Genomic DNA, 13851 nt, shown 5'->3' with positions numbered 1-13851 from the left:
GGAAAACAATACCCAGAAGATTAGAAACTACACTTGGGACCCAAAACCTACTGCATTGGACTTAAGACTGATGACAAGTTCACACGATCAACACGCCCATGTAACGTATGTACCTATAAAAGGCAACTTGACTTCTTAAAAGCCACATTCACAGTCCAATGTCTTAACCAAAGAGAATGCCTCCCTGCTGGCACTCTAGAAACCAGGAGGCATGTCCGGCTGCAGAGGGCCCAGGACTGCAGGGGGCAAGGGCCTCCCGGCCACTCAGACCTATGTGCACGCCAAGCAGCCTGCATAAAGCCGAACAACCAGCATGGGGTGCTCTGGGGTCTGGAGCCCAAACACCCTCCCTCATCACCACCAGCCCCCATGACGTAGGGAATCCTACCAGCAATGGAACCCCAAGACGCCGTGCCCGGAGAGGGTTTGTTCCACCCGAGCACAGCGGCCGGCAAACCGTGCCAGTGTACTGGGGCTCGAGGACGGCAGCGGTGCAGGTGCAGGGAGCCAGTGGCCACACGCAATGGTAATTTCAGGTGAAACTTAAAATCTATTTGCTAACTAAAAAAAGTACTTTGACTAAAGAAACACAATTCATGCACGAATTTATCTGCCTTTCAGAAATGGTTTTTTTCACCTTAGGCCAATAACTGACTTCCAGGGTGAACAAATTCTAATTCAGTAACCCAAACATTTAGAGAGCATTTTAATTTAAAAAAACGGAGGGGGTTTTCAGCGTGGAACAGCAGACACCCCTCAAAGTAACTTTGCCAGCCTGACAGTATCAGGTGCACTGGAGGGCCTTAGGTAAGTCACCCCTCTTTTGATAAGGCTAGCAAATGACACCGTGGAAGGCCACGCTCATCTCTGACCCACAGCCCTCACACGTTCTAACCTGCACTCACTCTTGCAACTGATGATCTGGGCCGACTTTAAAAATAGCCACCAGGCATTCTGCCCCCAGCTGCTGACACTGTCGCCTCCATGCCTCCCCCAGACAGAATGGCAGAAGGAAATGGTTACTCAACTGATTTTTGTCACTGAAAATTTTCAGATTTTTGACTACTAAGCTTGTAGTCTGCAAGGAATGCGGTGCCTCACTTGTGATTCTGTGGGTCGGGGCTAATGTTCTTGGGGAAAAATACATCCGTCCAGTTCATTTAGGACTCCGTTTCTTCTGCCATAAAAGACATTATCGGGATAATTAGTAAAACCCAAATTAGCTCTGTTGCTTAGATAGTAGAGCTGCATTAATAATAAACTCCCTATTTAGTAATTATACTGTGGTTATATAAGAGGCTGTCCTTGTTTTTAGTAAATAGGCACTTAAGTATTTAAGGTAAAGGGACATATCCTAAACCCTTAGGTGGGAAAAACAAACACACACTCAGGAGTTGAAGAGTGGATAAAGCAAATATAAAATGATAGCACCTGAGAATCTAGAAGACCATACCATAATTCTTTGTATTACTTCTGCAGCTTCTAAGCCTGAAAAACACCAATTCCTATGAAGAGATGTTGAGGCTTTAGCTCCAAAGAACGGTGTGGGCATGGACAGGGGCATGCACATTTGGAAGTGAGTCCGCCCATGATAACTATTCCTCAGGACGGCTGCCACTGACATTTTCTTTCCAAGCAGGTTTTCCCAAAGGAAACTAAGTTTCTGATGTATACACTCCGCACTTTCCCGGGTAAATGAGATGGTTCAGCGGATTCCTTCAGAGGGTCTCAAACTCCCAATGTGGGCAGCCAAGGGGACCGCTGCGGGCCACTAGCAGCACAATCCACGCGTGTGGTAACCTGAACATTGCTGGGCACCAGCTCTGTGCCCCTCGCTGCCATCTCACTGCTGCTGAACCCCAGCCCTGATTTCCTTCTCCCACTCGCGTTCCTGGCTGTCTAGTTTGGGATTCACAAACTACCACCAGCGGGCCAAATCCAGCCGTGTTATTTGAAGACAGGCCCGCCCACTCCAGCTTCCCCACCACAAGGGCGGAGTTAAGCAGCTGTGAGAGAGACCCCAAATCCAAAGGTATTCACTTATCGGCCCTTTACAGAAAAAGTTTCTGCCCTGGAGCTCCCAAGTGTTTAGCGACATTGATGGCATCTTCAGAATCTTAAAACGGCCTCAGGACTGAGCGATAAAGGAATCAGGCACTATTACGGAGAACAGTAATCCTGACCCACCAAGAGAGGTGCCGCACCGCTACCAGATGGTTCGCCTGCCCCCAGGACTGGCCGGCTCTGGTTGCTCACCTCCTGTCAGCTTCAAGGAAGATTCCGATTCAGGTCATGGAGGAGCCACAGAAATCCCAGTGGGGCAAAGCAGGCTCACTGAGCTACGTGATGCCCAGGAGAGCCAACGGGCAAGCTGGACGGCACTCTTTAGCAAAGCTATGCTTGGAGGGCAGCCCAGGCAGCACCCCTTCAGCTTCCAATCTCCTCCCTGACATGGCATGAATGCATTTTATACAAATTCAAAGTCACATAATAAACATTAAACCCTCACTTTACAAAAAAAGTATGAAATCAGTTGAATCCCACAGATCTTAAAAATCTGTTTCAGAACATGAAGACCTATTAACTGCAAATTGTTTGCCCACTGGCAGCTGCAGCCACTTCAGTTGGTAACCAGGACACCCAGCCTCCTTTGTGGGATTCAACCTGAAGTACGGGGGGTGTGAGTTCCTGGACGTCTTCAGGAAGCATTCCCACCATAAATCGCAGCACTTTGTCCCGCGCTTCGCCCCCAGCCATGAGTTTGCAGGATAGTGTGGCAGCGGACGGCCCACCCTGCCACCCACCTGCCCGCAGGATCGCAGGGCTGCACGTCCCAGTGACAGCAGGGGCCACAGCTGGTCAGATTAAGGCGCCCGGAGCTCCCGCCACACCAAGGGTCACACAGTTCATGCCAACAAGGAAATGCCGGCAGCACATACACCAAGTTTTCAGTGCCTGTTTTATTCAAACCCATTTCTACTTCAGAAAGTTAAACTTTGAAATTACTTGATGGTTTTACACCTTAAGAGGAAAAATCACTAGAGACCACAGCAGTAGTTTTTTAAGCATAGATGTAGATCTTTATTACTGAAAGGTTTGTCGGGGTGGGGTTCTGCCCAGGCGCCGAGGCCACCCCAGGTCTGCTTCCAGCGCCCCCGCCGGCTCAGCCAGGCCTCCAGGCCTTCCCAGGCCCTCTGCCCCACTCCCTTGCATGCTCAGTGCCCGACCCGCTCTGACTTCCGAACAGGCCGAGGGGAACAGCAGCCGGCCTCCACACACGCATCCCGTCCCTACCTGCCTGCTCAGCGGCTTCATTAAAGCCCGCCCTTCCAGATGTTCCTCCCTCAGGAGCTCGTGGGTTACCCGTCTGGGCAGCAGCTGCTGTCCGTGGCCACCGAACCCTCCCCACTCTGACGTTCCTTCGGTCAGAGTGACCTTACTGTCCACCCACCGTGGAGGCAGCCAGTCCAAAACATTTGACCATGGCTACAAGTGGAAGCTGCAGAGAAGTTAATTCCTAAGAGCTTCCACGTGACTACATTGTATTTCGGGCCACTATCTACTTGTGGTCAAGAAGTTAGTGTTTCCACCACATTTTGACTCGGGAACGTCCACAGGTTTCGAGCAACGGGGAGGCCCTGGGTGCCGACTGCAGCCCAGCTTCCTCTCCCCTGCCGAGGAGTCTACAAGAGGCCCCGGCGCAGCACCCGCCCGGGGGGACGGACACCCTCTCTCCTGAGGGCAGGGCAGGCACAGCCCCAGATACGGGCAGAGGCACGGCAGAGGCATAAAAATGAGGCTGATTAGCCTAAGCTCTCATTTTTAAGTGGTTTCACCACCAGCACAGGACAGAAGCGGGAAACCTAAGGGTTAAGTATTAACACGACTCTGAAAGGCGGGGAAGACTGCTTTGATCCTGCTGTCAGGTGGTCCTTAAGAAAGTGATTGTAGCTTTTAAGAGCAAATCGCAGCTGTGTGATCTCAGTACTCACTCGGGAATTCGCAAAGCCTCCCCACACCCCACAAAAATGGGCATTTCCGAGTGGCTCAGCACTTCCAATGGACGACGCGTTATGTGGGTTTTATAGTCACTGTATATACGTGAAGTCAAAGAACACAATAATGACCTTTATTTACCTCTGGTACAGGGAAGACCTTTTAAAGCTTTCACCTGAGATGTCCTCATTGAGAACCATGGTACCTATTTTTCCCCAGAAACTTTTGCTTCAAGTGAGAAAAAGTTTGCATTTCCCAGATCCAAACAGCCAACGTGGTTACACGGGCTTCAGGCTGTCGTCGTCGTGTGATGTACTGAACCGTACCGCTGAGGCTTCCAGGCTTCCCACAGTGCGAGTGGGTAAGGACTGACTGAGGATCCGGGGCTCTGCTCTCCCGGGTGTTCTCGGTAAACCGTTCGCGCAAACTCCCCTGCAGCCTGCACCCAGGCCCGCCGGCCCAGCCACCGAACAAGGCTTGATTCTCATTCTCTAGGCGACCACCTAGCGCACCAAGTACTTGGGCAGCATCAAAGAGCGTAAGCCACACCTGGCAACCCTTTAAATGGAAACAGAGTCAGTCTTTCCCTGTCTTTGAAAACCTGGACACTTTGAAGGAGCACTAGTTAGGAGGCTGGTGGAGGCCTCTCGACTCTGGGTTTGCTCAGGAGCAGCCTGTGGCCGAGTCTCGGGGTTTCTTACCGGGGTGCATGACATCATTATGTCTCACTGCTGGTGAGGTTAACGTGCCATCTGCCAGGTTTCTCCACTGTGAAGTTACAATTTTCCCTTTTGTGATTTATAAATTATCTTGGGGGAGATACTTTGGGGCTATGAATTATCACAGACCGGAGGAGACTTGAGATGCGACAACTAAATACAGAGTAAGATGTTGGATTAGATCTTGAAACAGAAACAGGACATTAGTGGAAAATTGACAGAGTTTAGTAAGGTCTGTAAGTCAGTTAACAGCACTGTGCAATGTTAACTTTCTGATTTTATCAAGAGATTTAATTATGTAAGATGTCAGCATTAGTGCAAGTGGGTGAAGGGAACGGGGAAGCTCTCTATTTCTACAACTTTTCTTTAGGTCTAAAATTAATTCAAAACTAAAAGTTCACAAAGCTGCAGCATTTAAGGCCATTCACCTTGGCAGGGCCTGAGAGCCTTCATGCCTCTCAGATGCCCAGTGATGGCAATGCTGCTGTGCCTGGGCCACTTCACCAGCAAGGCCCTGACACACGGCTGACACATTTCGCTGTGCACAACTTTCGAAGGACAAGCAACTAAAATGCATCCAGGTCACATTTAAACTACAGCATATCACCACTTAACCCAAGGCAGTCCGTGAACACTGGCACACCGAACAGCCACCTAACACCGACTCGGTGAGAGGCCGACTGAAGTGAGACCACCATCTTCGCTCCCACACACCTGTGGCCGGCCTTGCCCAGTGGGGTCTTCCCGCACATCCCAGCCGGGACAGCACCCACCTGCACACCACGCAGAAGCGGCGTGAGGATGGGCGGCATCTGTCACCAAGGCCGCCAGGAAGCAGAAGAGCATGGCGATGGGAAGGCGCTCTGGCATCCGTGCTCACCCGACCTGGCCACACAGGTGACCTCGGCTCATCCCACTAAAACGCCTTTTAGCAGCGTGCTGACAGCCCACAAGGGAAGAGAGCAGGCGAGCGCCTTCACGACTTCCTGGCAGCCCAGGAGGACCCACTGCGGGTGCTGTGGCAGCAATCTGGGGCAGAGGCGCCAGGAGGACCTAGAGGCCTCCAGGCCTACAGTGGGCCTGGACCCAAAACCAAGGGGCACAGCAGAGGGCGAGGGGTCCACCTGCCCACGGAGTCGGGTGCATGCACTGAAGAGCTGTACCAGGCTCCCCCTGGCATGGGGGGCATCCCCCCACCAAAGGGGTCTTCCCTAAACTGAAAGGCACCAGGAATATCTCTGTGACCTGGCATTCAAGGCCCCGCAAGGTAACAAGGCCCCAATCACCCAAAGGGAAGCCCGCCTGTGTTCTGATCCAGCCCCACAGACTCAGCTTGCTGCCTGCTTCCTCTCGTCTTAGACAATAATTAACAGTATTTGAGGAGTACTTGACACACAAGGCAAGAAACCAACCTTTTAAAAAACGATGACAGTGACAGAAGGAAAAAAAAACAGAACAAAAGAGAACTGAAAAAATCCTTCTCCCTCCTCAGAGTCAAGGAAAAAGGCAACCACAAAACAAGCTGCTACGGGGAAGGCACAGAACAAAGCAGCTCTTGAAATTAAAACTCGACTGTGGAAATAAAAGCTTTTAAATAAGACTGGAAAATAAATTGAAGTCCTCTCCCAGAAATGAGATGAAAATGACACAGGAAGAGGATAAAGAACAGAGAGATCCCAGGGTAACTCTCTTGAATCGAGACGACCTTCATCGAACTAACTGCCGCTCCTAACAGAGAAGAGCAGCAGCAGAGCCGAAGAAATTCTCAAATAAATGATAGAAGAGGATTTCCCAGAACGGAAGGCCAAGCCTTGGGGGCCACAAAGCATTCGGAGTGGGACTGCATATCCTCTGGCAGTCCGGGCAGGGTCCTAACACTGAAGAGGACCCTGCCTTCCCCAAACGGATCCAGGCTGCTTGGCAGAAGGCTGTCCCTGAGGTGGAGGGAGCCAAGGTTAGAACGCCGTGTCCTGCACAAAGTCGCCGGTGTCATAGAGGAAACAGCAGGCCGGCACCTGGGCCCACCTAAGCAGCAGGTCCAGCTCAGAGAAAGGCCAGAGGGCCGGGGAAGGGCGGTCAGGGTGGACGGCCTGGACACCACCCTTGGTAAGTCATCTAAACCGACGCAGAGCCGGTGAGAACAGAAAGTGCAAGGAGACCAATTCAAACAGCAGTAAAAAAGCAGAGAGCTGCAATAGAGTTGGAACGTCCCGGCGGGGACGCGCGCAGACCCTGCGGGTAGCAGCAGTTACGGGGCAGGAACTCGGGGAAGCCAGCGGCGGGATGCCCGCAGGGCCAGCGCTTCCTAGCCGGGCACAAGGCCTGAGGATGGGTGAGGCTGCCCGCCACCCCACCCGCAGCCTGTTGCCTAAGACGCGGGCAACCCGACCGCGGCCCGGGAGACGCGCCTCCCGGACCCCTCACCGTGCTCTGCACTCTGGCCAAAACACTAAACGCGCGTTGCTCCTTAGGAACGCGGACTCCGGGCAGCTCGAGTGCGCACCCTGGGCAGGTCTGTCACCTCCACTCTGCAAGGGGCAGCCGCCACCTCACTGGGTCCCTGCGAGGCACTGGGGACGACTGGCGGCCACGGCACGGAAGCCGCAGACGGCAGCGCTTTTTCAAAAATTGGACCCAACCGCGAAGGAACACCTGCGAGCCGAACAGAGGGCCTACGGGCACCGCGGGCTGCCTGGGGCCGGGCGCCAAGCGGTCCGCTCCGCTCTCCGACTCCGTCCCGTCGCCGGGCCGCCCCCGGCTCCGCGGCACCGGCGCCCGGCGACAACGCCCCCGGGGCCGGCGCCGTCGGCCTCGCAGCGCCCCCCGCCGCCCAGGGCTGCCTCCCTCGCGCCCGGCCACGGCTCTGCCGGGACGGCGCCGGCCCGCCGCGGCCCCGGCCCCTCGGCTCCGCGACTGCCGGCTCGCAGGGCGTTTCCGGTGCGGGAGAGCGCGGCCCCGGGGCGCAGAGGGGGCGGCGGCGGAGGGGCGGCCGGGGCCCAGGCGCGCCGAGGGGCGCGAGGGCGGCGGGCCGTTGGCGGCCGGAGGAGGGCGCAGGGAGGAGGCAGGAGGGGAGATCTCGCTCTCGCTCTCGCTCTCGCCCCGCGGGAAGGGGGAGGTGGAGACGCGACCGGCTGCGGGAGCTGCAATTACCGTGTGGGCTGCGGAATTCTCGTGGTGTTTGTCGGGGAGATGCGATAATGGCGTCCGTCCTCGCGAGAGAAGCCGCCGCTCTGCGCAGGCGCCGCGAGTCGCTCCCCGCGGCCCTCCGTCCTGCGACGTCTGCGCACGCTCCCTGGGCGGGGCGCACCGGGCGCAAGGGCGGGGCGACAAGACGGGGCCCGCCGCTCGGGGCCTCCCGCGCGCGCTTTCTCCTGCGCCGATGCCCGCCGAGCATGCGCACAGGTCCTCCTTCCGCGCCACAGTTTGGGCCCTCCAGGATTTTCATCTTCCGGTCGCGCGCTCTCTCCCCTCGCCCGCCCGTGAGAAGTCTCGTCGGTGGGCCGTGGGCGCAGTCTGAGCTCTCTTTGAGGCTGAATGAGTAGGAATGAGCTTTTCCCGACGACTACATTTCCCGGAGGGTCCTGCGCGAGCCGGGAGCAGTGTACTCTGGGACTCGTAGTCTCAGCGCCCGTGCTATGCCTGCCGGGACTTGCAGTCTCCGCGGACTCCGGGCGCCCGCGCGCCCGCCGCGTGGGCCGCTGGGGCTTGTAGTTGAGCGGAGCCGCTGTGCTCGCCGCCCCGGCCCCGCCGGCTGTCCCCGTACAGGTGCTCGCGCGCATCGCGTATGATGTGCGCGGCGTGTGGAGCGGCGAGGCTATAGTTCCTGTATGTCCGACATGTGGACTGTGTGAACTGTGTGAACGGTATACGTAGACCCAGAAACATGGTGTGAATGTGGGTGCATTCTGCTCGTGTGACCACATGCGCGTTTGTGGGTTCTCGCAGGAGAAAAATCCCCAAACTACAGACTATTCCCAGGAGTGTTACGCTAGCTTCCTGGTATCACCGCGGCTTTTCCTGTGTGCTGGGGTTGCCATCTGGATACTCGCCTCTGTTTTCTGAGTTTTCTACAACAAGCAAGGATCCCTTTGATCATCCAAACAAAGCAATGAAACTGTTTTCATGGGAGAAAACATGCTTTCCCGTAAGTTTCCTGCTCACTTGCCTTTTGCCAATAATAAAAACCTGGGCACCAAAAAACTAAAAATAGAAATGCCATTTGACCCAGGAATTACACTCTTAGGAATTTACCCAAAGAAGATAAGATCCCAGATTCAAAGACAGATGCACCCCTATTTTATCGCTGCACTATTTACAATAGCCAAGATACGGAGGCAACCTCAGTGTCCATCAGCAGATGAATGGATAAAGAGCATGTGGTACATATACACAATGGAATATTACTCAGCCATAAGAAGAAAATAAATCCCATCATTTGCAACAACATGGACGGAGCTAGAGGGTATTATGCTCAGTGAAATAAGCCAGGTGGGGAAGGACAAGTACCAAATGATTTCACTCATCTGTGGAGCATAAGAACAAAGGAAAACTGAAGGAACAAAACAGCAGAATCACAGAACCCAAGAAGGGACTAGTGGTTACCAAAGGTGGGGGGGATGGAGGGAGAAGGGGATTAAGGGACATTATGATTAACACACATAATGTAGGGGAGGGTGCACGGGGAAGGAGGTATGGCACGGAGAAGACAGGTAATGACTCTATAGCAACTTACTACACTGGTGGACAGTGACTGCAATGGGGTATGTGGGGGGACTTGATAATACTGGTGAATGTAATGACCACAGTGTTGCTCATACGAGACCTTCTTAAGATTGTATATCAATGATACCTAAAAAAAAAACCTGCGCAGTTACCTGGTGTTCGACCTTGGGCAACCTTGTTAAGGTAATCTCTTCCAGAATTAACACATGGGGGTCCTACTGAGGCTGGTCACCCAGCTCCTTTGCAAAAAAAGTACCTTAAAGAACTTCGTAAGGAGAACCACGGAAGGTCAGCTCTAGAAAAGATACTGATACTGAAATGAGATCTCTCCTACCTAGAGATGAGGAGGAAAGAGCAAGGCCACGCAGCTGGAAAGAGACAGAAGCAGGGCTGGGGATCCAAAATACCTGGATCTAGGGCCCAGAGTCCCTGTGGATAAAATGAGAGTCCCTGTGGCCGGGATTCCCACCTAGCCCTGGTTGGCTAGCTCACCGCACACCTGTGGGCAATACATGGCTGTTGGCTCTATATAAAGAGCTCCGCCCACTGCTCTGGGCGACACGGTGGCAGGGCTGCAAGGCTGCAGGAGAGCAGAGCAGAGGCTGGAGTGGTGGCAGCGCCGAGGACAGAGGCCCAGAGGACGGCTGTGTGGACAGAGGGGCCCAGAGGCAGAGACTGGCTTGCTGCCTGCAGACTCGCTCTGAGTGAACGAGATTTTAGTGATTAATCTGCCACCATGGAAATAAAGTTGGGTATAACCCTTTCACCCCAAAGCGTTCTGCTGTCAATGTTCTTTGGTCACATTGAGTCCATAGCAAACTTGCCCGGGGCTGAAACCCATTGGCAAGACATCCACTCACCTTGTCGAAAAGGGGGGAACCTAACCACAACATTTCAGGGAGAGGGAAGGTGTGGGCAAAAAAATTCTAGGGAGTGGTGCCTCCTGTCCCCTCCGCCTCAGTCACAGCCAAATCTGAACACCTAAGTACGTGAGAATTCTTAACATGGGTACGTGAATATATGACTAGAAAGCAGATAATGTAGGGTCATATTTTTCATATAATTTCAAAGTACCACAAAGTCCTCACCTATCACCCCCTTTCAGGTGTGGGGTGGCCAGCTGCTTCCTGCCCGAGCCTCGCACACTGCTTGGCTCCCCCACTGCTAAGTCACGGTGGGCAATGAAGCCAGTCAGCGTTACAACTGTGCTTACGCTCAAGTAATTGATCTCTCTTTTTTATTATTATATATTATTTTTGCTGTTTGTCTTGCCTGCCCTGGACAAGTTCAGGAATCGGTGAGACTGAGGAAAAACAATGAAACATTCTCGGGGTGAAAGGGTTATACCCAGCTTTGTTCTCCCAGCAATAAGACTGCACCCAGCGGTCTGCAGGTCTGTAATCGCCTTCATCTCTGCCTCCGCCCAGAGCACTGGGCAGAGCTCTTTATGTGGTGACTCAGTCACTAATAGCTCCTTGCCTGTGGGTGTGGAAGCAGTAGCCTAGCACACCTCTTACGTCATCAAGTAGTTAGGGTCAGGTAAGGATCCTGACCATAGGAACTTCCATTTTCCCCACACTGTTTCAGATTTATTTATTTTCATTTTGCTGCCCAGGAAGTTCAAATACAGGAAGGTGATGTTCAATACTGACATCTAGCTGATTAACCACGGTTTTAAAAAATTAAATAGCTAGAAATTGGCAGGCAGCTGTCTACCAGTGAAGGTCGCTTCCCTACCAGAGAGGGCCCTTCTCTTTGCCAATCAATTCATATAAGTGATCCAATCCACGTTCTGGAGTTAATGAGGTAGAAGTCACATTTGTGGGGACTTTATAGGAAGATAGGGAGGTACACTCTGGCCTGGACCTCTTAGATGTGTGTAACATCTCTGACAGTAAATGTAACAGCTCTGACACCAAATGTAATGGTGTATTTTTTTCCTACTTATGTAGAACAGTAACAATATTACACACAGCAGTAACAGTCCTATAGCTTCCTTCGGGTTCCCAGACCCAATCCTAATGTATGTACATATCTGGGAGGGGTTCTTCCCACACACACTTACACCAAGCAATTCTCAAACCCGAGGAGGGTGTTGGAGAACTCAACTCAATTCTGATGCTCTCTTCCCAGAGATAGCAGCAGACTCCCCAGGTTAAAGGCCCTGTCCTGCAAGACTGCCCCCCACCCCCTACTCCAGACGCCCGTCGCACAAGCCCCAGGCAGTTACCTGCGCTTCTGACCGACCTCCCAGTTAGGTCCGCTTAATTTGCTGGAGTGGCTCACAGAACTCAGGAAAACACTTACAGTCGCCAGTTTAATAAAGGATACAAGTGAACAGCCAGGTGAAGAGGGATACAGGGCAGGGTCCCAGTAAAGGAGCCTCTTCCCCCCGGGGAGCTCGGGGCCCTGCTGGAGGTGCTCCGGCTCCCCGAGCACAGAAGCTCTCTCTCCAACCTGGGAGCAGGATCCAGCCGAGCAGAGGGGCCAGAGCAGAGGGCGAGCAGCTCTTCTCAGAGGGTTTTGGGAGGGCTTCGTTGCAGAGTCATGATGGACTAAGTCATTGGCCATGGGCCGATTCAACCTTCAGGCAAAGTCTCTCATTACCGTGACAAACACCCGTTTCACCTGTAAGACTGCAGTGCCTGCAGGAGCTGTGGGTGAAGACCAGTGTACCCGGGAAAGATGCGTGTGGTCGCGTGCGTCACGATGCGCTCGCACGAGGCCTTGGCAAAGACCACACAGGCGGCTTCTTCAAGATCACACGGCGCCCACTGCAGGCGCTCCCTGGGACCCTTCAAAAGGATCCTGTTCCTGAAGACCTCACTAGGTGGAGAAAAGGGAATTGCTCATGGAGCCCTCAGGTGCCCAGAAAAGCGCAACTGTCCCTGTAGCAGGACGCGCAGGAAGGGAACGTGTCTCTCTTGGGAGCGCGGGCAGCCTTGACCCGTCGGTTGTCATCTGACTTGGGACATGGCGCAACTAAGCCAGGCGGGTAATAAGCAAACAGCACTGCTCCGTTTTAACGTCTGTATAAACAAAAACTCTCCAGTACAAAGCAGCCCTTCCGGCTCGTTAGGACAGGGAAACAGGTTTAGAAATCCATAAACTCAATAAAAGTTCATGCCAAAAATGTGCTATTAAAAAAGCCAGGTGATACAAAGAGAAGCAAAAGAAATGACTGTGAACGAAACTCATGTAGAAACTTCCACATTTTTAAAAGTGTTTTCAAGATTTTTGTCCAATGGGAATTTTTCCTGTTTTTATTTTTCCACTAGAATAGACCTTTTGGACCCTGTATGCATCATTTTGGGATCTTAAAGCACTTTGGAGAACATTTGGTTGCACTTAGGAATAAATTCGGATTCCTAATGTAACAGAATAAAGCCCTATTCAAACAGAGATGCTGAGACTCTGACAGAACTCACAAAACAGTGGCCTCCAGGTTTCTTTGGTCACACACTCATTTCTGTAAAAAGCTTTTGAGTGTGCCCCCCAGCAATTTACGTGTAAATTAGGTGTATTTATGTGTAAATTATATCTGTGTATTAGGCACTGCGAAACATAGGGAAAATAGAAGCTATAACAGCAAAGAGAAGAAATAACGATAGAAATTCCTACCTTTTCTTTCTGCATTTCGAAGGACTGTGGAATTGGGTCATGTGACCGGGAAGGCTCAGCAAATCCAAGCTCTGCTGGGGTGGAGACTCGGGGGGCAGCGGCAGAGTCCAAGGGCAGACCGCCGGCAGAGCCCCTTGCTGCTCCGGGGAGGTCAGTCCTGTGCTAGTCACGCCTTCAGCTGATTGGATGAGGCCCACCCATGTTAGGCGGGTCATCGGCTTTATCAAAAGTCCACCAATGTAAGTGGAAACTGCTTCCAAAAAACATCTACAGCAAAACATCCAGAATAGTGTTCAACCAAATATCTGGGCACCGTAGTTCAGCCAAAGTGACACAAAATTACCCCTCACCTTTTCACATGAGAAATTTTCAATTCCAGCAGATAATTACAGATCAAAGGACACACCCCGGCTGGTGTTTTATGTGCAAAGGAGGTACTAAGAAATTAGAAGGTGTTGGGCTGGATAAACATGCGGCTCTTTGGCTCAGAATATAAGGTGAGTGAGGGTAGAACTTGATACCGTCTCTCGGGAGAGTCATTTGGTGCAGAATCAATGCTTCGGTGCGTATATCCTTTGCTCAATAAATGCAAACCTAGGAATTCTTTTCAAAGATGCTCAGTACAGTATTATTGGCTGTGCGTACAAATATGTGTGGGTGTGTGATGCTCTCCATGCATTTATAGGCTAATATGTCATAGAAGTTTCCAGAAAAAGCCATAAGAAACTATCAGCAGTTCACTCTGGAGAAGTTGGAGATTTTTACTTTTCACCTTTGAACTGCTTGAAATTTT

At 52.4% G+C, this 13851-nt stretch overlaps 1 protein-coding gene across 7 annotated transcripts in view; it reads right to left on the bottom strand.

Annotated features, from left to right (window-relative positions):
• The window catches only part of BANP (BTG3 associated nuclear protein), a 223671-nt gene extending 214319 nt beyond the window's left edge, over positions 1-9352 (bottom strand). For 2 of the 7 annotated variants that reach the window (XR_012126921.1, XM_036993788.2), the window contains exon 1: positions 7866-9344. Coding sequence is in view for 3 of the 7 variants with exons in the window: in XM_036993788.2 (XP_036849683.2) it covers positions 7866-8160 (295 nt within the window). In the remaining 4 variants the exon portion in view is untranslated. Of the gene's footprint in view, positions 1-7865 lie in introns of all 7 variants that reach the window. The other 5 variants (XR_012126924.1, XR_012126922.1, XR_012126925.1 and 2 more) reach the window with 5 other exon arrangements.
• Between the last annotated feature and the right edge of the window lie 4499 nt (positions 9353-13851).

This window comes from Manis javanica, chromosome 17, assembly GCF_040802235.1.
Source record: "Manis javanica isolate MJ-LG chromosome 17, MJ_LKY, whole genome shotgun sequence".
Taxonomy (NCBI): Eukaryota; Metazoa; Chordata; class Mammalia; order Pholidota; family Manidae; genus Manis; species Manis javanica.
The sequence above is the reverse complement of the archived record's forward strand: the minus strand, read 5'-3'. Positions and strand labels throughout refer to the sequence as shown.